Raw genomic sequence first — 27,386 nt, forward strand, 5'->3', positions numbered from 1 at the left:
TCCCCCTCTTTCCTGCCACCTCTTTCAGTAAACCTTCAAATGTTTGTTAACCATGGTGAGCAAGACAATGAGGGAAAAAAATAGGAAGAGCGGAGAATAAGGTTTCATTTCTTTTCAGCTTAGGTTGCTGTGGAAGTCTCATTTGGAAGATATCCTGTTACTTTTGTCAATATAAATGTTGAAACAAATTCAATAAGTATTTGTTTTATGAATGCCTGTGCATGGGCTGGAAAATTAAACATTCTCTAAAAATCTGTTCCACTTGATTTCTAAACTACGTTAAAAAAAAAAAAATCATTTCATGGGGTGGGGGAGGGGGCAAGACAACAAGAAACAAAAGGAACCATAGAGGAAAACAATCTCGTGCTGCGACAAATTGAAGATTTGTGTTTCTTTTCATGTTCCTCCCCCTCCCACCTCCCCACCCCCCTTTTTTTTCCTTGCTGTCTTGGTATGATTTCTCGCAGGTGGATGCTAGAAAGTGGGGCGGGGAAAACAGGACAAAAACGAAACTCCATGGAAGTAGAAGGGTGCCCATCAGGGTGGAGGAAGGGCAGAAGAGTTGGGAGGAGATCAAAGGAAGGGAAGTATTGGGGAGGGAAATTGTTAAAAAAAAAAATTAACTATGTACGACCGTGCCACAATCAAATCCGCAATTGTGTAAAATGAATAGGCATCAAGAAAAACTAACTCTTAAACCACAGGAATCCGAGGGATGGAGGTCAAAGCCACAGGAAAGGAAGTTTCCCCGAAGAGGCCACTCCCACCCAGTGACTTTCCAGTTCAAGGTGGTGTAGGCGCCAGTTCATCTCTGCCTTAACCCCGGGACAAGTCTTGGGGCCTCTCTTAGAGCTGGAAAGCAGCGGGGCAGCCGTTCCGCTGGCTTCAGGCAGCGGCTCCGCCTCCAGCTTGGCCGACTCCGGACCGCGCTGGGGGGACCCCGCACATCTGCGCAGGGCAAGGGAGGAAAATTCTTGAATACGCAGGATCCAGGAAACGAAACCCAGAGCCCTTGGTGTCCGCGCCAAAGTTTCCTCACTAGCTTTCACTCTAAGGCGTTTCCTCGCTAGCTTCAGGGGAGGTTGTGTAACACCTGTGCCATCAGCAAAAGAGTCGAGAGGAACGCAGCCTCCACCTGGCTCCCGGATTCCCAACAGCCTGAGCCACAGGTGAGCGAGGGCTTTCTCCGCCGCCTCTCCGCCGTGGGGGCGCGGGACCTGCGGACGTTTCTGGGAGCGACCTAGGTGAAGCGAGCTGCCCGTGCGGAGAGGCACAAGGGTCCTTGTGTCCTGTTTGCTCTGTGGGTAGAAGTTGGGGAGGGAATTCTGAGGGACCTGGAATGAGCTCGGGAATGGAGCAGAGATTCAGCCAGGACCCAAGCTGTGCGGGTGGTATTCTTGGCCCATCCCAGGACCTTTATAATGACAAAGGTGTGTCCTGTTGGGGGTGTGGAGGATCCCCAAGGGCTCTACTTGCAGTTAGTGGCACCACTTCACAATTCAGAGAGCAGTACTAAATCATGGCCAGAAGGTGAGCGCAGAGCTTGGGCCAACTTCGTGGGGCATTAGAAGGCAGGATTAGTAAAACTGCTAGCTGCCATTGAACAGCAATCATTAATAGGATTATGGCTGCAGCTGAAACTATGTTTGGCAATCCGGAATACCAGACGAATAAGAAAGATAGAGGGGTAGACCGGCATGGTGGGTGAGCCCTTCAGATGCCCGCTTCCATCCTGCCTCACGTCCATGGGCTCTGGGCCAGTGTCTTCACTCATGTTCCTTTAGCTGCCTCATCTCTGAAATCTCTGAAATTGTGTAACTATTACAAGAACCACCAAGTTAAGAAACAGCATTACGTGCATTAATATAAGGTGTGAGAGTCCCACCTGGCACTGCAGAAGGTCCCCAGGCAAAGCTCGCTTCCATTATTTCAAGTATTTGGCAAAGTGCCTGCTGCTCCTTGCTGACCCCACCCCCCACCCCCGGGGGGGGGGGGGGGGTGTTTTATTGATGCCTTGGATTCCTGGATGGCTGGGCAGGACCACTTCCCAGTTCCAGAAACCAGAGTCACTTCTTCAAGTTTGGCAACTGGAGACATGTTAGAGAGCTGCAGCTTGGTGAGAGGTCTTAGGCATATCAGGGCTCTTTCCCCTTCCTGATCCTGCCTTACAGCAGAACTTTCTCTTAAGTAGGGCTTTGAACAATGAGCACACACGGAAATTAAAAAAAAAAAAAATGAGTTTCTACATTTGGATAGAAAAGCAGCGTGTAAATAAGGTGGATGATAGACCAAGATCTGTAAAGGGGCTTAGCACACAGGCGGAGGGACATTACAGTAGGTGAACTGCCCCTGTGCACCCTCCATCCTCACCTCTGAGGAGCTTCTCCCTTCCCTGTTCTGCCATCTCACCGACCTCTCATTCCTGGGTGAGTCAAGACACTTATGGGCGTCTACACTTCTGAGGTGTGGTGTCCCCCTCCCCCCCGTCCCCATTCAGTGTCCCTGGCATACACCCCACAAGCATAACTTCATGACCTGGATGCTTATAGACATTTTTTTAGCTTTCCTGACAATACCATCACAGCTATCATCTAAATAAGGATTTAGATATGTCATCTACCTGTAGTAATTTAATTATCTTAATTGTTTAAATCCCCAAGTGCCTTTGTATAGTACTCAAATGCCTGGATAGAGACTTGCTTGTTCTATATCTAAAATTAGTACTCTTGAGAATCACGTTTTCCACTTGGTGAATACTGAGATGGTAAATGTTTATGTAAGCATACAGGAGGATGTGTGTACCATGAATGTATGTGTTTCATACACACTCACACACACACTATAACACAATATTGCATAGTGCCCAATACCCCCGTTAATAAATACTAACAAATGTTTGCTTTCCAAATTTTGTTTGATAAATGCTTAGAAAATCCTTATCTGGCCTAGTTAAAAAAAAAAATGTACATGGCCACAAGAGCAACAAAACTTTTCTGTCTTACATATGAAAGGCATTACATTAAAGGCGGTCTCTAACAAATGTCATTGAAAGTTGGGAGCCGACTTGGAAGATGAGTTTTTGTTTCTTTCACCTCTTTGGTTTATTGTTAGTTTTGTAAAACCCTGGACACTACTAAGTTTGTCTGAGTAGATGTATGATCTACATTCTTATTCAAGGTTTACAGTAAAATACTATAAGATTCTATCCCCAAATGTTTTTTTTTTTTAGGTTTGTATCTTTTTAAAAAAATTTTTATTTGTTTTAATTAGTTACACATGACAGTACAATGACCTTGACATATCATACATTTGAATCAGATGGGATATAATTTCTCATTTTTTCTGAGTGTACAGGTTGCAGAATCACATTGGTCATGCAGTCATGTATATACACACAGCAATAATAATGTCTATTTCATTCCACTATCCTTTCTTTCCAAAATGGTTCTAAGCACATTTGTTTTGTTTTCTTGAGCCCAAACTACAGAAGTGGATTTTACGGAAGACTTCCTGTTACAAGCTACTTTGCACTTAAAATCTGCCTCCATCCTGCATCAGACACCTATTTTGCAAGTCTATGTCCTGCTGTATCAAATTACTTCCCTTTCCCCTTTCCTCCCCCTCCCCCCATTCCTGTAAATGCCCTTGTTTTGCTCTGCTTATCTATTAACATAACCACAATTAAACAGATGCAATATTTTTATCATTAGCTGTTCATGAAATATTTTTAAATGCACACAGTTTACCCACAAACATAATGAGAAGGACGTTAAAATCACTTAATTTTTGACTATCCTCAAAAAATTTTGTCTTCTTCTCCTGGCCTACTCCAGTGACCCTCCTTTTCCTCCTCAGATCATGCATCACCATCTTAGTATTGAACTTGTTTATATTGTGTTTTTGGTTTGCAGGAGATGGAGGTGGGGGAAATTTGTGGTTAGATAATTAACAAGTAAATCCAGGTAAATAAACCAAATCTATTTTATGTACATTGTATAGACATAGTAATTTTATGATCTTCTAAAAATACTTTTTGAAAGCAATAAAAATTTTAGGATCCTAAGTGTTCGGTCAGAGGTTGTCACTGTAGTATGAGTTATGAAGTCACAGCTGAAAATCTCCATCCTTTTTCTCCCTCTCCCTAGTGGGAGTATTTTACAATGATCAAATAGCCCAGAGCAGCAATAGGGACTTATGACATTTGACAGAACAACTTTATATATATATATATTTCTATAACATATGATGCTAAAATTACCACCAAAGTTCTCATTCAATGTAGGAAGAAGTATGCAACCATCAGATTATATTTTGGAGTTCTGTTTGTTCAGGTGTAATTATGATTCCAATCATACAATATATATTATGAGTTTATTATAGACTTTTTACTCTGGATGCATCATAAATATGATTTCCTCTTCCTGGAAAAAATATATATTTATTTATATTTATATATGATTAGCAAGAACCATTATTTAAAAGCTGTTATGTTAAATTTACTAATTCAATCAGGGCACACCTAATTATTTCCAAAATGAATGATATGTCTTGAAATAGATCCATTAAAGTTGAGAAAACGGAAAGATGCTCCTAACAGCCAATAAGAGGTCAGGAAGAGAAGGCACCCACATGGTAGATGACTATATTTATCAAGTAAATAGCACTTTATTATAATAGAAAACTACTGTTAAAATTAATTGGCACCTGAAAAGATAAAAGAACCAATTAACATTTGGACATTGCTTATGACATACCAGTTTTAATGCTTAAGATATTTTGTAATTGCTACATTTAAAACCTATAGTAAAGCCGGGCTCTGTAGCACACACCTTTTATCCCAGGGGCTCTGGATGTTGAGGCAGGAGGATTATGAGTTCAAAGCCAGCCCCAGCAATTTAGCAAGGTCCAAAGCAACTTAGAAAGTCTCTATTTCAAAATAAAATACAAAAGGGCTGGGATGTGGCTCAGTTCAGAGCCCCTGGGTTCAATTCCTGGTATGTGTGTGTATACAGTAAAATGAGGATCCAGATTTTATTCTACAGCATTTTTGCCAATAGGTACTCAATTTCACTTATATTTTAAGACTCAAAATAATGCAACCAACTAGGAGGAGAAAGAGCAAGTAGGAACAATTGAGTCCTGTTTTGTACTCTGTTTAGTTTCCCTTCCTAGGATTTCTGGATCAGGAGGGAATGATCTGTAACCCTAGGAAAATACTGTGTTTTCTCTTAGTTGGTACTCATTAGGAAGGGATCTGGAACCTTCCAGTACTACGTCCTTAAGATCCACCTGACATGATGTACAAAATTAGCTTATGAAATTTCTCATCTTTCTAGTTTACAAGTATTTGTGGCTTGCTGGACTTCCTAGCCCCAAACAACTAAGTTCTAAGAAGAAATACTTTTTAAACACAAACAAAAATATTTTCCATCTCTGATGTATAGGTTTGCAATCCAGAAGCTAAAGGATCTTTCGTTTTTTAAAATTCAGTTCACAAAATATAAAGAATAAAATTCTGCCTGTGTTTTTCCTTTTGGATGTTATTTAGGATTTGTCCAATATACTGTTTGGTGCCTTTCTGATATTGGTAGGCAAGTTGAAAAAGACTGGAAAAAAAAAAAAAAAAAAAAAAAGGTCCCTTAAAATTACTGTTAAAGGGCTGGGGATATACCTCAGTTGGTAGAGTGCTTGCCTCACATGCATAAGGCCTGGTTCAATCCCCAGCACCACAGAAAAAGAAAAGAAAAGAAAATTACTGTTAAAATTAATTAAAAGGCATTTAACTAAGCTTATTGAAGATTGATGTCTTAAAGGATGCAGGTGACAGATAAAAACTTTTGAGATATGTAGTTCAGCATATTAACTAAGGGATACTGCCTATTTCTGTACTAGAATTTATCAGTCATTTAATTTGTATGTATCTGTGAAGATACTTAGTCTATTTTATGCAAATAGGTATTCCTTTTAATGTATCAACACCAATATGGTGTTGACCAAATTCATCATGAGATTTTGCATATATGAATTCAGTCTCTGTTTACAGTTCTTTCTCTGATGGATCTTTCTACTCAGTACTTCTGTCCTGCAGTACTTTGATCCTATCTCAGGCTTTTCCACCTCTGTTCAGTCTCCTCCCTACCTACTGTAAATTCCAACCCCATTTTATGTGTGCTGATTACAGTGAAAACATGGGGCAAAATTCGGTTATGCAACTGTTTTATCTCCAACCCACATGCTCAGACAAGCTGCCCTTCCTCTTCCCAGGCCCACCCACTGTTGGTGGCTCTTTTGCTGACTCCTACGTCATAGACTGACTGATAACCTCCAAAGTCCTATATGTAAACCCAGCCTAGGGAGTCAGATCAAGCCCAGAAACTCCCAACGCCTGGATGAGGCTAGAGTCAGCTAATGAAGAGGACTGTCCCTTGAGTGTGACTCTGTAGTTCTAGTAAACTGTCTTTCCACCGTCATATTTGACCTATAAACTCATAGACAGTGCACTAATATCAGATCTTTTTTTTTCCAGAACTATTTAAATCATGGAGAAACACAGTAAGTAATTCATAAGTATTTACTTTTCTTTCCTATAATGTTCAATCTATTTACTTGCTATTTGTTACAATGTTCTATTCAATTCTTGAATTAATTTAGTTTGCTTTGTGTTGTTTGTGCTCCAGAATCCAATGTCTAATTCAGTATTTCTACTCTAAAGGTGTACACAATATTCACCACCAACAATCTTTTTTCATTAATAATAGGAAAGTCAGTGAGAGCAACATATTGGACTTGTTGGTAAATAGATAAGTATACTGTATTTCATCAAGAACAATTTTTCTATTCTCTGTGCATTTTATACACAGAAGATTTATTCAAGTCCTACTTATTAACATAATAAATTCACGATGTCAGGTGATGGTAATGAAAATCTCAGATATATATACTCATACATTTTTCAGAATATACACATGTGTATAGGCTTAAATAAATATCAATCTTAATGTTATCTACATGTTAGGAAAAATACCAGAAACCAAATCCTGTTTTTCTGAAATGATGTGTGTTCTCCCTTTTATTTTTATGGAGATAGCTAAAAACATATATATCTCTCACAATAATTCAAGCCCTGATCAATGTCTTAGATAATCTTTTTTTTTTTTTGGTATCAGGATTGAACTCAGGGGCATTTGACCACTGAGCCACATCCCCAGCCTTATTTTCTATTTTATTTAGAGACAGGGTCTCACCATGTTGCTTAGCACCTCGCTTTTGCTGAAGCTGGCCTTGAACTGGTGACCATCTTGCCTCGGCCTCCTGAGCCTCTGGGATGACAGGCTCCACTGTGCCCAGCTGTGATCTTAATGACTGCTATATTGACTTAATTTTATTTGTAAAACTTAAACTTTTATAAAGTAGGTTTATTTTGAGAAGATTACAAGTTTGAGGGCAGCCTTAGCCACTTAGCAAGACCCTGTCATCCCCCCTGTCCCTCCCAAAAAAGATTGGGGGTATAGTTCAGTGGTAAAGAACCCCTGGATTCAATCCCCAGTGCCCACCCCCCACCCCACAAAAGTAAATTTATATAGATGTAATGCTTCATATACTAGAAGCTCTGAGATACTTCAATTCAGAAAAGTTAATTTGTCCATGGTCATGCCCACCTTTTATCTTTTCAGAGATATATATATATATATATATACACACACACACACACACACACACACACACATATATATACACACACACATGAGCATAAAAATAAAATATGTATATGTACATGAGTAAATATGCACATACATATATGAATACACATATGGAGACATAAAAATATAGTATCTTCAAGACAATGTAATAGTTCTATGTTGCATTTTAGAAATACAGAAATAGACCTTAATTCCTATTCTCTTTGTATTCTTTTTGATCTACATGAACATCTGCCCATTCACTTATTTGTGTGTGTGTGTGTGTGTGTGTGTATGTGTGTGAATTCCTCCTGGTAATCCTGAATTAGGATCATTGCACTGGTACCCAAACCCAGAGATAATGAGCTCCAGTTTTCTGAGTCTGTCTCTTCTTGAGGATGTGTGTGTGGTACATAATTCAAACAATCATGCTTGTTAGTCTGATCCCATTGTTTTCTAACTCACATTGGAAGTGGGGCTGCAGGCAAGATCCTAAAAGCTGGAGAACTAGGGAGCTGGGCTGCTTTTCTAGCTGAGAAACAGAAGAGGATGGTTGGGATGAAATGACCTGTGCTATATCAGAGAACTGTGGTAATTTGAGACATTGTGGTGTCTGTCCAAGGAAAATCCTAATTCAAGTAGGAGATTTTTCATTGCTTGAATTTGCAGTTTCGGTGACTACATTCTGCTGAAGGTATTACCACACTGATTGAAAGGGAGGGAGGTGCAGTCTGCTTCCTGATAAGCCAGTAAAATTACAGGAGTTGAGTGGCCTTTGGAAGTTCATAATACAGACACATACAGAAAATATGAGATTCAAAGTCCAATTAATATTTCCTTCTATATCTGTGTCATGTCTTCACGATCCCAAAACAAACAATTCTGAATTTCCAGTCAGTAACCCATAAGGAAGTAGAGGTGAGAATAATATAAGTTTAGTATCCACTAGACCATCATTTCTGTGAAGGCAGGGCCACTGCAGCCCTAAAGCCTATGGGTGACACAGGAACTACTGAGTAAATATTTATTGATGGGTTGGGTAGATAAATGAATCACTAGGGAAAAAAGAATATGAAGAACTAGGAAGTTGAACTATTCAAGCAGATAATTGGTAGATAACAGTTAAATGTTAGTATATTATAATTAAACATGGATTTTGTAGGTCAGAATGAGTTTTATTTTGGAAATTTTATATGTTTCAACCTTATCAGTGTAGTTTCACAATAAGCATGAAATAGATACTGAAGTACAAGTTTTATATTTACAATTTTCTTTAAAGCTAATTGTGATACCCCCCTGGATAGCAGTGATTACAGATACTTTAAAAATCATCCACAATCCTGTGACCATCGCCACATCCAATTAGTTTTATTTACTGCTTTCTTCATGAATTGCAGGTGGTTTTAAAACTATCTTTTTATCACAAAATCAAAACCTAGAACTGAGCATACATTAACATATTTGAAAAAAATTAGCTCTCATAACAGACACAACTTAGGGTAAATGAATTTACTTTGTTTCAATATAGCTTAAAACCACATAGTGAATATTATCTAAGGACAATGATTTTTGCTTTCTAATATATATTTTATTTAAACAAACATACATTTACCTCTGTTTGAATTGCAGACATGCCAATTGATGCTCCCCAACCAGGAACGAGTTTTGATGCTGGATATTCCCCCCCATATCCACCAACAGCATTCCAAGGTAAAATATTTGATTAAAAAAGAAAGAGTAACATTAAACAATTGATATTCCCTAGGGACAGAAGAAGAGTGAGGGGGAAAGTTTCTTTATTTTAGTTGTTCTTTTTTCTCGAAATTGCACTAAAGTAATTGCTTTTTTACTGACTTCTTCCTCATCGTTACAATATAGTGTAACAACTACTTATGTAGGATTTACATTGTATGAGGCATTATAAATAGTCTAGAGATGACTTAAAATCTATGCAAGGATTTGCATAGGTCATATGCAAATACTGTACCATTTTATATATAAAAGACTTGAGCATCTTTGGCTTTGATATCCCAGGGGGATCCTAGGACCAATCCCCCTGGATACTGAATGAAGGACCACTGTACTATTGATTATCCCCCTTAATGCATATGGAAAATCTGAGGCACAGACAATATTGGACAATCTCAGGTTTCAAGTTCTACATTCTGGATTAACAGTTGTGTGATGGTCCTGAACAAGCTGCTATACCTCAAAGCCTCACTTTTATTATCTATAATTAGGGATAATGTTTTCTCTAATTCAGGTTGCTTTGGAGGTTAAATGCAAATACAAAGAAAACTATTGCCACAGTCTGGCTGGGCACAAATGCCGCAGTCTGGCTGGGCACACAATCACGAGCCACCACACAGCTTGTAGATTCAAACAGCAACTCTTTATTCCCGAACTCACACCAGCCGTCTACAATCACGTTCTGGGGAAATCCACGTTCTCTGCCCAAATTCACCTCCACTGGGCTTCTGTCTCCCAAAATATACTGTCTGAATCCCGTGAGAACTCAAGGGGAACTCAGGCAGCAGGATACGCCCTATTCCCAGGAGGAATAATCTTAAACCTTAAACCTGGAACCTAAACTGGGAACGCCCTAAACACGATTATCTTAAACCCGGAACACCCTAATCCGCCCTGGTCCTTGAGCAAGGTCACCTACATTCAATGTCACTGCAACATGGGGTACGCTGGCAAGGAAATTGTCATACCTACTTACTTGGCTAATGGCTCCCAGCAAACTATGAGCACAATGCAAATAATAAATGATAAGTGTTGGTCATTTATGCATTAATATTATGTTAAATCAATTTGGATTTATATAAATGAGACAGTTATCCATATTTTAGGTAATCCTCTATGCTTAATCCTTTGATTTGAGGAATAATCAACCAGAAGATTATAATCATGTCAATAATATATGCAATTAGCTCAAACCTCCACATCTCTGTTGACTTATCTCCTGAGGACTTTGCCCTGAGGCCTGTGATCTTTAAAAACATTAATCTCTTCCCATCACAGATGTGTGTTCAGCTCTCCTTCACTGAATCCTCATTACTCTTAGGATAAGTGCCCAGAGTGGGTCATAGGAGCCTTTACCCTCTTTCACTTTGAATGCTTCTTAAAGCAGGCTCTCTGCTGGTCAGCTAGACTGGACATCTTTCAGATTTTTAAAGGCCTATGTGTGTTACTATGCAGGGACTATTTTCTGGAATGTTCTGTGCCTTTGACCTATTCAACTGCTGTGAGTCTTCTGGATCTTAGCTGAGAGGGGATCCCTCAGGGAGAATCCACCTACACTTCCATTTCCCATCTCAATAACTACCTTCTGCATATAGAGTCATAAAACCCTGGCCCCTTACTTCAAAGCATTTGTTTCCAATTCCAGCTAGAAAGTCTTACTGGTACTAGAGCACTCTAGAATAGGGTACATATAAAATTGTATCTCCCATTAGGCAAGAGGGACAAGGATTGCCTCTGTGTTTCCCATTGTGAATCCTAGGGCTCAACACTTTTGAAAAATGTTGTAAGATACAAATGACATCATGGAACTCACTTTTCTCCTCAGAATCCTCCAATGCCTGCAGATCACAGGGGGAAGAAAATAGCAGCTCCTGACCATGCCTCCCCACCTTGTCTGCAGATGAACTGTTTCCTATTGTTCTACTGAGGGCCACTGCTGTCCATCCTCTCTTAGGGCCTTCTGTTCCCAAGCATGACACATTCATTCCCCAAGTCTGGGTTTATCTTTGCTTTTCCTTCCTCTTGGGTGATTTCTTACCAGATCTTAATATAAAACTTTTCCCTTGTTATCTTTAGATTCCAAAATAAATTAGATCTATCTAAAGTAGCTTCCTCTGCTGCCATCTCCCCCATATTTTCTCCATGACACCAAAAGGAAATCTTTTTGTTTTTTTATCTCCCAGAAGTTGACCCCCAAAAGAGATGGTTTCCCCATGGGTAGCTGAATCACCTCAATTCTATAACAGAGTTTGTGACAAATTTATTACCTTTGAGTATCTCTTCACTGTAGAAGGAATAGTTTATAAAATCTTAATTTAAAAACACTATTATGAGGTTCATTCGGTTGTTAGCTTCCATTTTTAAGTTGATTCAGTAATTTTATTTATTCATTTATTTTTCTGGTGTTAGAACTGAACCCAGGGCCTCGTGCCTGCTAGACAAGTGCTCTACCACTGATCTACGCCCCCAGCCCATTAGCCTTAATGTTTTGGTATGTGAATTTTGTCAGAATAAATGTCCTGTTCTGAGTATTCAATTTTATATGACTTTTAATGATAAAACATAGTGGAACATAATCTTTAGAAAGTATATCGTAATCTTTGAAATTCCTGCTCTGTAAATAAGCTTATAAAACTTCATGGTAATCACACATTCAGAGAATATAGAGTATATGCCTACTAAATGTCTTTTTCTACTGTTTATTAACTACTCCAAAGAATTTTGCCTCTCACAATGTTTGCCTTCCTTATTTCCAGAGAGCACATTGGTTGTTATAATGTGAAATTTAAATTTCTAAACTAAATATCATAATGGGGTTTATTGATTTTTTTTAAATAAATGGAGACTTTATTAATGAATACAGTGTGGACTAAAACTCCAAGCACACTGTTAATCCAGGTAAGTATCTGGAATGTGCTAGAAGGATGCATACCTTTACCTCTGTACCTGGATTTCTCAACAGTGGCATGGAAATATTTGGGGCTTGGAAGTTCTTGGTTTCCAGGAGACTGTTCTGGGTACTTTAGGATATTGAGCAGCAGCCCTGCCTTCTACCCACCGGTCACCAGTATCATGCTTGTGACAAAAAAAAAAAAAAAAAAATCTCCAAATCTTCCCAAACATCCCTCAGGGAAAGAGAGAGAGAGAAGAAAAAAAAACTACACTCCAGGTCTATAGTCACAGGAGCTATCCTTTGTTAGAATTCCAGAGTTTCTTTGTTCTTTAGGTGCTTTGGTTCTTGAAATGCCCAGGACTTTAGTTTAGATCTTCTGCAATGCCTTTTCTCCTGTCCTTGAAGGCCTGCCAGGATGTTTATGTCATTGGCTCTAGGTCATAGTTTATTTTCTTTCACTTTCTCACGTGTTCAAGTTTTTATTTTTTTTTTCTTTCCATCTAAGTTTTGAATGCTGAAAGCAGGGCAGCCGACTAGCTCTTATTTCAACCCACTACCCTCAAAAGAGAGTAGATCTGAAACCACAGATATTGCAATGAAAAACCTGAAAGATTAAAAGAAAAATTTAAACCTCATTGATACTAGATTTCTGAATTTAGAGGTCAGATCATAGATAGCTGGGGTAATTGTAAGTGGGTTGATGGTTCCAGTTTTCTGTGCAGATACATATTATTTCAATGACTCTTGTTTCAGGACCTCCAGGACACAGTGGCTACCCAGGAATGCAGCCTGGCTACCCAGGACCACCCCAGGGTGCCTATCTAGGTCCCCAGGCTGGCTACCCAATCCCACCACCCAACTATACAGGTGCTGGCCCAGTCGGCTTCCCTGTCCAAAACCAACCAGGTGGGCCTGTAGGGACACCATGGATGCCTGCACCGCCCCCTCCACTAGACTGCCCACCTGGATTGGAATATTTAACTCAGGTAATTTCAGATACATAAAATACTCGTGAAAGACAAACCTGTGCTTCCAACTTACATAACGAGGGTAACAAATGAATATTTCACCAAATTCGAAAATGGTAAAACATTTTCTGCTGACAGATGACTGATTCCTCTCATTGAAGTTCACTTTTTAATCAAAGCACAAAGGTCTGGGTAATTGTGTTTTTTGTGACCTTGAATTAAACCTGTGATATGAGCCAATAGCAAATTTTTTAAGCACTATTTTCTAGTATTCATCCTAAGCATAATACATGTGTTGTCTTACTCTTTATAGAGAATCTATAACATTCTATAATTAACAGCATTTTTTTCAGGAGGGGAGAGTGAGATAAGAGTCACACACATTGCCCAGGGTCAAACCCCCATGGCAGTGAGATTGGCTGTATAACCTGGACTTTGGTACTGAACACAGTGCTTTTCTTTCAACACTACATAGTTTCTTTGGATTAAAAGAAAAGAAGAACTTTAAATAAGTTTATTGCCAAGTTTTAATAAATGGCACCAAACAAAGAGTTAAAATTTTGTGTATGACTCATCTTTTTATATCCAATAAAACTACATATTTATGATGATACTTTTGTTCTTTGGAAGGCCCAGTTTTATAAATGCCACCAATAAGGAAGAGAAAAAGAAAAAGGCCAGGATTTTACTGTCCTACATGATATGAATTTCAGCAATATGAAGTTGAACATAGTTTAATGTGAGACATAAGCTGGGTGAAATAGGAACATCAAGGGCTGAGTGTTCAGTGTCTATACACTTGAGAACCAGTATTCTTACCATGTCTAGCCACTGCTCAGTAAGTCAGGGGTCCCTCAGACTCACACTGTAATAATTTAATTTTTTGTAATGTTTTCAAGCAGCACATATCATAGGAATTTTTTGGTCATTGTCATATTTTTTCAAAAAATTCTGAAACACATATTTTAAAAATCAGGATCTCATAAAATACATAGATGAAATTATTAGTGACTACAACTGATGATATCACACTTACAATTTTTGAAACTTGACAGATAATTTTTTAAATGATTAAAAAATTATCCATACCTCTCTTGAGCTTCTTCCTCAAAAAACTATATATTTTTGTTGTTGTTTTTAATTTCAGTGTAAGACAGTTTTATTTGGTCTAAAGTTTCCCAGATTAATGGTGAAAATTTTCAACAAATATTTCACCAATAAAAAATGTTAACTTTAGTTTTATACTACCCAGTAATGTAAACTGTTAAACATTGATAACATTAAATTTTGACAATTGTCTATGTGAATTTTCTTTTTCCTTTAACAGATAGATCAGATTCTGGTTCATCAGCAAGTTGAGCTTCTGGAAGGTGTGTATTCATTATATCCATCATATTTCTAGATTTATGCAGATAAAAGCATTATCAGTCACTGCAAAGGTAGTACTCTTAATCACGTGAAACAGTTAAACAGGTTATTTTTAAATGTCTGTTTGAAATTTTATCATAATTCATCATGTACATTATCAGCAATTCATTTGTGAAAATTAGTCCAATGGTAAATATGAGTATAGTGAGTATATATCCTTATGATATAGATATTAGATACGAATATTACAAGGAAACTATCAAGACTTACTTTTACTTCTCTCTCTTTTCAAATCACTAAAAGTTTTTTTAGCATTTTACTGGACTTTTACCACTTGAGCACTTTTCTCCCAACTTGAGATCACCTTGAGAAGGGGAAAGAGTCAATTCAGCTGCCTTAATACATCTCCAAAGCAAGTGATCTCTGGATTCAGAGGCGGATGATTTTGCTACTGGATATTAAACCCAGGTGCATTTTACCTCTGAACTATATCTCCATTCTCCCTGTTACAGATTTTTTTCTTCTTTATTTTGAGACAGGGTCTCACCAAATTGCTGAGATTCTCACTAAGTTGCTGAAGCTGGTCTCAAATTTGAGGTCCTCCTGCCTCAGTCTCCCAAATTGTTGAGATTACAAATATGTGCCACCACACTCTGCAAGATGGGGATGTTTTAGAAAATTATCATTCATGCCCACGGTTTCTCTTGGGAAATCAGACGAACCCTGTGGAATGTGCATTCCGTGATCTGCGTGGTATTTCCTGGGGTGCAGGGTCACTGGGGCACTGCTGGTGTGGAGGCCTCTTCTGCAAGAGTATTGCTGCTCCAGAGTGGGCCTCCAGATGCTTCCAAAGGTCCAGGGCTTCCAGATGCAGTAATAAACTTGGGAAGTCACTAGATCCTTCAGGGAAGCTACTAGGGAATGACACTCAGGGAGATATAGGAACCATTATTCCAGAAACCAGAGAATAATAGAAACTCGGCATATTTGTAGAATACATCTGTTAAACCCCATCTTTTGCAAAGTTCCTTTCCAAGGGTGAATATAAACTGTGTAAGCAGGGTAATGGATTTTATGAAATTACACAGTTGTCACCTATGACATTTAAGGTATTAATAATGTCAATTATTAGATGTTTGTATTATTCATCATTTTGATTAGTTTCTTTTAATATTACTCTAAAAGGGAGTTCTTTTTTTTCTCTCTTGCACCAGGGATTGAACTCAGTGGCACTTAACCACAAAGCCACATCCTAGGCCTATTTTGTATTTTATTTAGAGATAAGATCTCACTGAGTTGCTTAGTACCTCGGTTTTGCTGAGGCTGGCTTGGAACTTACAATCCTCCTGCCTCAACCTCCTGAGCCACTGGGATTACAGGCATGTGCCACCATGCCAGGCCCCTAAAAGGGAGTCCTTTATTGTTTTAAATTTTGAAAATATTTTATTCTGTGGTATATGTCATTTAAGTTATAAAATCCTCATAGCCAGACACCATATGTTCCATAGCATATAAACTTATCTCTTTTTAGATTTATAAGCATTTTAAATATTTGAGAATATGTTTTATAGCTTCATCTTGAAATATAATTTTTAAATTTACTAGTATTTAATTCTTCAGTTTAGGACAGTGTCAGCACTGGTTAAGCACCACTGGGTTCAATCCCCAGTCCCCCCAAAAAAAATTTTTTAAAAAGGTAGTCCTTAATTTTCTCTTTCTCTCGCTCTCTCTCTCTTTTTTTTTTTTTTTTGCCCAATGTGTAAAGTCAATGATATTTTTTTCATATTATGAGTTATGTGAATAATATGATTTCTCAATTTCTGTCAGCAAATTAGGCACTCACATTTTTCCTCAATTCAAAACTTATCAGAAAGGAAACACAAAAACATGAAATTATTTTGTTTTATTTTCATCTTTTTAAGGAAAATCATAGATTATATAAACCCATGCTATTCAACAAATAAAGAAGTTGAAGATTTCTGAGATTAAGGTATTAATGAAGCAATTAGTGAAAAATAAATGTCCTCTCAAAGCCACTGTAACTTTTTTCCTCTCTAAATATTTGGCTACAGCAGATGGGCGGGACTCTGAATCCCACCAAAGACACCTGAGGAAGTTCGTGTTGATAGGACTTTTGACTGATGTCTCTCTATCCTCATGAAGTCCTTCCATGCAGACATGAGAGAGTTGTTTGGGCCTCCATGTATTTCTTTTAATCACTTGTTGTTTTGTCAGTCTTCTGACATACTGTGACCCAAGAATTCTAGGGCTGTGGACAAGGGAATATTAACTACTCCTTCTTGGCTCTGTAAAAACAGAGGTTTCCAGTGTGTGGATCAATATGAGGGGGGCATTGGTGAGATGCTATATCCCTCTGTTTTCCCTCATGAAGGGTTTAGCACCCTAAAGGTGTAGAGCTCACTTTGGATGCCCATGGTCTAAAGAGTCTATGAGTTTGAGCCCTGGTTACCAGGCCCCTCCCCACTTGTCCAATACCCAGCTTCACCTGATGAATAACAACTGCTGAGCTAACAAGGTGCACTGGCCCCGCGTGATGTTCTGATTCACATTCTTTTCCCACTCTGTCCTTTTGTACATGATTGCATCAAGATCACCCCTCTCGTTCCTTTTGCTCAAAGTGTAAAAGCTAAGACCTAGTATCATTTATAACACAAAATCTTAACCCAATGGATTTAATAAAGTAGTTCATAGAATACAAACACAGCAAACATCCTATAACCCCTCCATAATACTTGAGTACTGAGCCCCCCTGTGCCCACCTCCAGCACTGCACCCACCCTGAGCAGCAGAGCCTCCCATTATGACAGAACCTATGGCATTTGCTAACACCACTTATTTCCATTACCCCATCCCTCCTAAAGATTCAGTTTTTCTTATTTAAGATACTTCCTTCCTCCTCCTTTTGCCTTGTTTTCTTTTATTGGTCTGGTTCACTGCTAAACATCTTTTCCGTCTTTCCTGAACTACCTGGGATATCTTCCCAAATTGCTCTAGCTGGATATGATAACATCTTAGGTAGAGTCCACATTCTTAACACAATGATGATTATGATTTCCTCCTTTGTGTTTTTAGTCTTAACAGGCTTTGAAACTAATAACAAGTATGAAATCAAGAACAGTCTTGGACAGAGGGTGTACTTCGCAGTGGAAGAAAATGACTGCTGTACCCGAAATTGCTTTGGACCCGCTAGACCTTTCACCTTGAAGGTTCTTGACAATTTGGGCCTAGAAGTCATAACCCTGCATAGACCACTGGCATGTAGCAGCTGCTGTTGCCCCTGCTGCCTTCAGGAGGTCCGTGTGCCATAGCCAGGGCAGTCTGTGAAGAGTTCAGCAAGCATTTTCACCCTTTCATTCAACCTGGACGTTAAGATGGTTATCACATTTTATATATTCTTTTGCTTTTGTAGATAGAAGTACAAGCTCCTCCTGGGATACCCATAGGTTACGTTATTCAGAACTGGCACCCGTGTCTGCCCAAGTTTACAATTCAGAACGAGAAGAGAGAGGATGTACTGAAAATTACCGGTCCCTGTGTTGTGTGCAGTTGTTGTTCAGATGTTGATTTTGAGGTAAGAATAGTCATAATGTTTATAAGACTTGCTTTCCTAACATAAGAAGATAATTTTATTATCATAAACACATGGAATAAGTATTGTGCTCTGATACCTCAAAAGAGAGGTAATGTGCTCACGTATCTAACTTCAGTCTGAGTGATGGTCACTACTCTAGAGGTCAGTATCGATCATACTCAATAGGGAAAAAAAAAAGAAGCAGCAGCAGAGATGTGTAGTCAAATAAAAACAAGCAAAATGTGTAGTACTTAAACATGGTAGTTTCTGAATAGTGACACAGTGTGTTATCTGCTTTATTTATTTATTTTTTAAATATGGCATTTTTTTTTAGAGAGAGAAAGAGAATTTTAATATTTATTTTTTAGTTTTCGGCGGACACAACACCTTTGTTTGTATGTGGTGCTGAAGATCGAACCTGGGCCGCATACATGCCAGACGAGCGTGCTACCGCTTGAGCCACATCCCCAGCCCATCTGCTTTAAACAGAATGCTAAGCCTTATCATCTAGGTCTGATTGCCTGACACCCCAGAGCCCTCCTCGTCTGTGTTACAGGCCATGAATGTTCTAGGTCATGTTGACAAGGCCATGTTGACGTTTTTGAGTTCTTAGAAAGAGCCCAGTTGCATAGAGATAGTTTTAATAAAGTTGCTACCAATGATTCCTTTTTTCTAGTTTCAATTTCTATAGTTTCAGTTTTCCACAGTGAATTGTGGCCTGACAATATTAAATTAAACTTTCCAGAAATATGCAGTTTCTAAATTTTTACTTGCGTGCCATTTGGAGTAGTGTGATGAAATCTCAAGCCACAATCCTCTGGTCCAGCTGGACATGAGACACCCTCTTCCAGGGCACTCTCACTGGATAAGAGTGCCACTAGTAACTGACCCATTAGTTGGTTACCAGGGCAGCTAGCTACTCCCACAGTTTGAGTTCACGTAACCCTTGCATAGTACACTAATTGTATGTCATGGTGCCTCTGTCACTTAGGGAACTTCATCTGGTCACACAGACATTGTCTCATCTTATGTCACTACAAGACAGATCAGAACAGGATAATAAGATATTTTGAGTGAGAAAGAGGGAAACCATATTCACATAATTTTCATTATACTATATAGCTATATTTTTCTATTTTATTATTAGTAATCATTACTAATCTCTTAACTGTGCCCAATTTACAAATGAAAGTTTATCGTAGGTATGGCATTTTATAAGAAAAAACAGTACACATAGCATGTATTACTCTCTGTGGTTTCAGGCTCTGTTGGGGGTCCTGGCATGCAAGACTCACAGATCAGGAGAGATTACTGTATAATACATACTGCCCAAATTGTGCTGCTCTGGGATCTCTGATTTATCCCTGTACAAATTAGGGCTTTGGAACTATAATATATTCAAGTATTTACTACATGGGAGAATTTCCTTACGACAGTTCTCAACTTATAATCCAATTCTTTTGGTTGCAAAAATGCTTAAATATGGGGACATTTTATAATTTATCCTTGATTTCTTGTTTCTTCTAGAAAATCAGAAAGTATGATAAACTGGATCCCACCTTTCTAGAGAATGGGCTAAACTATCCTAAAGCTGAATAGGGGCTACTCACAATGTCATGTGGGAAATCTGGTATTCTCCCCACATCTTCCTAAGGTTTCTCACCATCCAGCTTTATTCTATTATCTGTTTTCCTTCTCTATCCATATGGATTTCAATTCCTCTGTTAGAATCTGGTTATATGTGGTGAATCCGTTCTCTCATAGACTTCACAGTCTAACAACGCAGATGGTGAACTCTTAAGAAAATACATGTGATGTAGAAACTTTTAAAAGGAAGTTGTAAAGGAATTTGTATAGTGTGTAGTGTGTGTGTGTGTGTGTGTGTGTGTATAAAAACTTCATATGGTGTGTGGACAGTCATCATTCTGCATGCAGGAGATGACATGTCTATAACAGAGTCAGAGAAGAAAAACGATAATTGTTCCTTAAGGAGTGATATGAACAAATTTAGTTGGCATATATTTTATTTTGGGATATAAGTGGAAACACTGGAGAATCATTTTTAAATTCTTATATTGAATGCTAAGAGAGACTACATCCAGCATTCATTTTCTGGGGATTTCTTAAAGCAACCATTATTTGTAATGAATTGACTTCTCCCCTACGCATCTAGAATAATAATATCTAGGTACCATCTCTGACAGAATTGAGAAGCATTCACTTGATTCATTGTCTAGAGGGTTTATAATGTGAAGGTTGATATTTTAATATATTTTTTAGTCATCAGTGGACCTTTATTGAGTTGTCAATGGACCTTTATTTTATTTATTTAGATGAGAATTTATTTATTTATGCTGAGAATCAAATCAGTGCCTCACATGCTAGGCAAGTGCTCTATCACTGAGCCACAACCTAGCCCCTTTGAGTGAAAGAGGTTATGAATAGCTTGATCGACAGCAGGAGTGAGAGTCACTTTAAAGACTGATTCCAAAGATACATTTCCCAGGTACACTGAGGGTGGCTGATTTCATGCCTTTGATGTCCATGAAGGGTGAAAAAAAATTTAGAGATGATTCTGATGTTATCATTCTGATGTCAGATGTTTGAGAAGTCTAATGAATAATGATACCATTGACCAAGTTAAAAATCATGTAGTTGGGGGTAGACTGTTGATTTGTTGGAAGCTAATCTTTTATATTTAGGTCATGTTGGATCTTGCTTATGTAGAGGAAAGAGTTGGGAGTTTTCACCATGCAGATGGTAGTTGAGTCTGAGAGACTATTATCTCAAGGATGAGTAGGAGAGCCAAGTGGACCATCTGTCCATGTAGATGAGAGTGTTACTCCTTCAAAGATTCTTGGTAGGGGAAAAATATGCCCACATGAAATGCATCCCACTCCAGTCTTGTTTGTTTGAAGTCTGAATTCATAATATTGTTGTTATGAGGGTGAAATTGCTTAATAATTGTTATGTCTTCATATCAAGAATATCCCAAATGTTATATAAATTCTTCATTTGAAAATCTTATCAGCAACCATTTTTATATGTCATAATTTATTACATTTTATGCCCTTGATACATACTCAGTTACTATGTGTAATATTACAATTCAGATTTTTTAATTTATATTTCATATGAGTCTAAGGTTTCCCTTTTATAATATTATTCACCAATTATTTGTATTCAATTTATGCATTTTAAATTTTTATAATAACATAATATTAATTTTTTATTTCCAGAGGTTAAAATTTTATTATATGTTACCTAAAATTTGCTACAATTTTTTCTTGTCCTGAAAACTCTTTTTTTTTGGTGGTGCTGGGGATTGAACCCAAGGCCTTGTGCATGCAAGGCAAGCACTCTACCAACTGAGCTATATCCCCATCCCCCAAGTCCTGAAAACTCTTTAGCTAGAGATTATTATTCACATTTTCAATTCATGCCAAATAAAAATGGACATTTTCTACTTCTGACATAAATTCTGTTTAATTTGTAATTTTTGCTGTAGTAATCAAAAATGGTAAGTGGCAATATCTTTATCAATGTAGTGTTGAGATTATGATGGCTGCCAAGTTATGAAGTTTCATTTTTCATTTTAAAAAATATTTCAAAATTGAAAGATAGAATAAAGTTTTCAAATGCTTAAATGGTAGTATTGCAAATAAAATACTAACAGGTATAAGCCAGGATTTGTATTGGCTTTGTTTATCATGACATTGTCTCATCTCACCTAACTACTAAAATTCAGTGGCTTAAAACCAGAAGCATTTTTTCTTATGCCTATGTCTGGAGGTCAAGTGTACTTCAATGGATATAGCTAGGTTCAGATGGACAGTTCAGACTTAATTTGCAAATTGGTCTAGATTCTGTTCATATATGTGTGTTGTAGGGCTGTAACCACAGCAGCAAGTGGGATGAGGTTTTCTAATAGGTTTCCACTGCAGAGCAAGAGCCAGGTCAGACCAGGTAGCCATGTTGAAGAACACTATTCATGTCACCTGCAAACACCTTGGTCAAGCAGTCACATAGCCACCCGCTCCTGCTCAGTCATGCACAGGAAGAATCCTGGGCCTACACAGGAAGTAAAATGAAATGAATATTCAAGGAACAATAATCCAGGCTATTGCAATTTCATATCAGAAGTGTACTTCAGATTTTTTAAGATGCCATCTACCTCCACCCAAATGAAATGGGCCAACATTTTGTATTCTACCCAGATTTGTTTAGTAGGTCCCAGCCTGCAACAGGGGCCTCAGGGTATGTTGCTAGCACTTGTGGTACCTTGTGCACATTTGAGAAGGACTCACTTCCTCTTTGTTTAACAGAATCCTAGATGTACATGGCCAGACAAGTGTCAGTGGTGTTCAGTCCCCACCTGTCTACCTGAGTGGCATTAATCCGGGCACAGTCTGCTCAATTCTGTGATGGCCCTGGGCTTTCCTCTGATGGAGCTGCAAAAGCAGATGCTTTAGACATTACTGTTTACATCCCCCAAGTCGTGCCTTTATCCCACCCTGGGACAGCCCATAAAAAGTTACACATTGGTCAGTTCCTTCACTCAAACAGCCAGTCTTTTCTAGGTATGTCCTGTTTCTCTACTCACCATGCCTGGTAATGAGTCCTCTGTCATATTTCTTAAAGCAGAAATCTGATAAGAGGGGTTTTTTTCTTTTAAATTATCTTCCTCATGGCTTATAGAAATGTTATCACATTTTTAATACCTTTCTGCTTAAATTTTGTTTTGGATCAACTCAAATAACTTATTATAATCTGTATTAATGCAAAATAGGAATATTAGATATTTCAGCAAACTACATTTATTAATTCTTTTTCTGTGCAATAAAACATTTTTTTTTTCACATATCCATAAATAGACACAGGAGCCTGCAAGTATCTAATGAGGGCTGCACATTCATAGTTATATATGGGCAGAATTTTAACACACTACTTGTGTCATTTTATAGCTTTGCTGTAAATTTTCTAAAAATCACTAAGTCTTTATTTATTTTTTTTTCAATGCAGATTAAATCTCTTGATGAAGAATCTCTGGTTGGCAAGATTTCCAAGCACTGGACTGGGTTTTTGAGAGAGGCATTTACTGACGCTGATAATTTTGGGATTCAGTTCCCTCTAGACCTTGATGTGAAAATGAAGGCTGTGATGCTTGGAGCCTGCTTCCTCATCGTGAGTGTCTTCCTACTGATCCTGGTTACAGAGGGTCTCTCTAGTACCATTTTGAAAGGTTCAGTAAACTATGTATTCCAAAATGACCTTCTACAAAGATTCCCATTTCACCCAAGGTTCAAAATTCTATTTGAATCTGACACTTTGGATACACAGGGGACTAGTTTCTGTCTGAAGGGTCTATGCATTTTCAGAAGACAAGAGAGGACTTTTATGTATCGTGCTGAGGGTCTTTGACTTGGAGTTTTTTGTTTCAAAACACACAATTAGTGCTTTGGGGAAGATGTTAACATTTAAGGGGGAGGAATCTATGTTGAACAGGGAAACTTTATCTTGACTCATTTGTAAATTAAAATTAAATCATAAGATAGGAGTATAAATAGCGACAAAAGTAAACACTACAATGTAGCTTCTGGATCCAACTACCAATTTATCAGAAATACATGGGATAGAGCAGTGCTTCTAAACCTTTTGAAATCCAAGTACCAGGCCATACCTCAATTCAACCAAGTCAAATGTGCGGAATCAAAAATGTGTGTAGATGACTTCAAAATGACCCAAGTTAAGGATTATGGAGACAGAGGAATTATTCTTCACTTCAGCTGTACACTAGAAATACCTAAGTATCTTTCAAACTCCCCATGTTCAGATTCCTCCTAAATCTGTTTGAACTGAAATCTCTTTAATCTATTTACAGCTCTGAGATGATTACTTTGTGGCCAAAGTTTGAAACACTATATGCTTATCTTAAACATTGACCTGGGGATGAAATCTTTCAGAAAAAAGTAAGAAAATGTACAGCAAAAGGGACCCATTTCCAAGCCTGGCATGGTGGTGCACACCTATAATCCTAGCATCTTGGATGGCTGAGGCAGGAAAATTGCCAATCTCAGCAATTTATCCAGGTCCTAAGCAACTTAGCAAGACCCTGTCTCTAAATAAAATACAGAAGTGGCTGGGGATGTGGTTCGGTAGTTAAGTGCCCTTGGGTTCAACTTCTATTACCAAACAACAACAAAACAAAGGACCTCAATTCCTTTGATAAATAGGCATTGAAGTAAGTAAAAACGATAAAATAAAGCAAATGGCTTAAGAGCCACCAACCTAGTATAGTTTATAGATCATGTTTAGATATCAATCCAAACAAACCTATACAAAAAGGCATTGGTAAGACATCAGGGAAATTTGAACATTGGCTGGCTACTTAATGATAGGAAGGAATTATCAAGGTGTTTTAGATATGATGATGATAATATATAAAAACAGATTTCATATATTTTAGAGAGGAATAATGAAGTGTTCCATCATGAAATGTTTGATATCATAATTTTGTTTTGAAATAACAGGTGTGAGGACAAAAGAATTTAGAGGACAGAGTAATAGATGGAAGTAAAATTGGTCATATTAATCATTGTTGAAGCTGGATTAGCAGTTGCTGGGGCTTTTTTTATTATTTCTATTATTTCTAAAGTATTTACTACTTCCTATAATAAAGCTTAGGTGGAAATTGTATGTTCAATAAGTGAAAAAAAAAAGTTGCGTTCTTTAGTAAGTGTTCTTTCTCCCTAAAATGTACATTTAACCTTAACCTTAAGGAAACTGTTTAACCAAAGCAGAGAGTATGAAAGGTATGGTGTTCAGGGTAAGAAAGAAAGCTGAGACTGTTTAAATTGATGGGAAATGGGGCTGGAAGTGGTATGGTAGAGGATTATTAGGAAATTTCTGTGGTCTATTGCTAAAGAAACTTAAGATATAGTTAAAAATGAATAAGTCCTAGTGTATTACTAAGGACTAGACATAGCAATAACATGCTGCATATTTCAAGAAAGCTAGAAAAAAAGGGATTTAGAATGTTTTCACCACACAAAAAAAATGCTCATTGTTTAAGGAAGTAGCTATGTATAACCTGACATGACCCCATGTATAGGTCTCTTGAAAAGTAGAACCCATAAATGTAGTTTCTATGTGTCCATTTAAATTTTTTTTATAAAGAACTTCTAAAGATTGAGCAATTTTTCAAAGATACAGATTGATTCATTGAAAATTATGTAATTAATGGTTGTTTTAAAATGAGGCATAATAAAATAGTTATAAATTCAACCTTTAGAAAGATAAATGCTGGTGCCCATATGGAAAAGGGATTGAAAGGAGATAAAATTGCAATATTGTAAAGCCAGTGATTTTTTTTTAATATTGTAAAGCCAGTGATTTTTTTTTAATATTTATTTTTTAGTTGTAGTTGTTCACAACACCTTTATTTCATTGTTTATTTTTGTACATGGTGCTGAGGATCGAACCCAGGGTTTCGCACGTGCGAGGCGAGCGCTCTACCTCTGAGCCACAACCCCAGCCCAAAAGCCAATGATTTGTAGGAATGGTTAATAATCACCTCTGCCAGGATAAAGGAAAAGAATAGGTACTTGAGAAATAAAATCCATAGAATTTGACTGAAGTTGAAGAAGAAAGGGTTTAGCTGGAAATACTTGTTTCTCGGAATGAAATAAGCTGGGGGACACAGGTTTGATTAACCTGGGAAACCAACTTCCATCTGTAGTACATTCTAAGGTGGTTCTCATTATGCCCCGCAAATCTGACAGGGTGCATGTCTCTACAGAAGTTACCTTACTAGAGAAGGACTACGAAAATCTAAGGAAGACAGATTGAAAGATAAAGATTTCAAAAGGGATGACAGAAGTAGAAATTAGAGAATTAACAGATTGATTAAGTACATATAGGTATTAATAAACAAGGCTCTGGGGCTGTAGCTCAGTGGTAGAGTGCTTGCCTAGCATATATGAGGCACTGGGTTTGATCCTCAGCACCACATAAAAAATAAATGAATGAATGAATAAATAAATGAAGGTATTGTGTCTGTCTGCAACAAACAAACAAACAAACAAATAAATAAATAAATGTAGTTTGATTGCTGTGGGGATGGAAAGGTGAAAGTGGACCTTACACAGTTGCAGACTTTTCCCTGATTCACTTATGACACTTAGTTTTTCTTGTTTGACAGATGTGTTACTGTGTGTGGTCATATCTTGAGCTTGCTTATCTGAAAATTTATCTCGGCTTTTTTGCCGAAAATTCATTTCCATATTTTTGCTCCTTTACAGGACTTCATGTTTTTTGAAAGAAATCAGGAATGAAAATGAGAAGTGTGGTGTACTAATGAAAGTATCCTCAGAAAATTGGGGGACTGCATATTGATTGAGGCTACTAAAAGGAAAATTCAGTGTTTTTTTTTTTTTTTCATTATTAAAAGTGCTCACATGTGTATGAATAAAACTGTGATGCCTACAAGTTCAGTTGTATGGTTTTGCTTCTTAAAGAAATGGTTTTCTGAATCATTGGCTTACATATGTATATTTTTATATATTTTAATATTCACTGTGAATTTCAGAAAAAGTACATAGCATATTTTATATTTTGAAATGAAGCTTCATATTGAAAACTGCTTTGAGTTATAATCTCTCATTTGCTTTTTGTTTTGTAACAAAATTAAAGCCTTAAAGTAACTTTAATATAAAATTATAGATTATTCTATTACATTTAGTTACAATTTATTTCATAAAACACCTAATGTTATTTTGCAAATAGTATCTATTCAAATTGTTTTATGTATAATTATAATGTACCAATAAATTTTTCTTTAAGTTAAAAATAAGTTTCTGCTTTCTTTGCCACTACAGTCAAGTACAACTCAATATGGATATTATTTAGGAAGCATAGATGAGGATTTTGTTCTCTAGGGAATCACAGTATGTTTAAATGTTCCTGCTAACCATACTTCTGTTAAAAGAATAATTTTCACACTGACAAGACAATAAATTATCAATTTTAAATGTTTTCAATGAGAAAATTAGGACATAATTCTGTGCCAGAGAAAGATTAATTTTTTTACTCACCCACTCTAAACTTTGCTATTGGTATAATTTTAGAAGTGATTATTT

General features: G+C 37.4%; 1 protein-coding gene across 2 annotated transcripts; it reads left to right on the top strand.

Moving 5' to 3' along the window:
* Positions 1-795: 795 nt before the first annotated feature.
* LOC114091305 (phospholipid scramblase 1) lies at positions 796-26,736 on the top strand. 2 transcript variants are annotated; one of them, XM_027933737.2, is made up of 9 exons: positions 796-1,169; positions 6,527-6,552; positions 9,309-9,389; positions 13,075-13,307; positions 14,617-14,659; positions 17,751-17,971; positions 18,088-18,249; positions 23,272-23,433; positions 26,550-26,736. In XM_027933737.2, the coding sequence occupies exons 2-9, from the start codon at positions 6,540-6,542 to the stop codon at positions 26,580-26,582; spliced, it is 948 nt and encodes a 315-aa protein (XP_027789538.1). In that variant the 5' UTR covers positions 796-1,169; positions 6,527-6,539; the 3' UTR covers positions 26,583-26,736. The 2 variants fall into 2 exon arrangements, with proteins under 2 accessions (XP_027789538.1, XP_071471675.1); XM_071615574.1 differs by lacking the exon at positions 6,527-6,552.
* Positions 26,737-27,386: the final 650 nt, after the last annotated feature.

The sequence above is a fragment of the Marmota flaviventris genome, chromosome 8 (genome assembly GCF_047511675.1).
Source record: "Marmota flaviventris isolate mMarFla1 chromosome 8, mMarFla1.hap1, whole genome shotgun sequence".
Classification (NCBI taxonomy): domain Eukaryota; kingdom Metazoa; phylum Chordata; class Mammalia; order Rodentia; family Sciuridae; genus Marmota; species Marmota flaviventris.

Bases quoted from the DNA above. Each gene is read 5' to 3' on its own strand.
- LOC114091305 (XM_027933737.2), top strand. The intron at 13,308-14,616 runs GTAATTTCAGAT...TTCCTTTAACAG, and splicing joins GATTGGAATATTTAACTCAG to ATAGATCAGATTCTGGTTCA. The intron at 14,660-17,750 runs GTGTGTATTCAT...TTGTGTTTTTAG, and splicing joins GCAAGTTGAGCTTCTGGAAG to TCTTAACAGGCTTTGAAACT.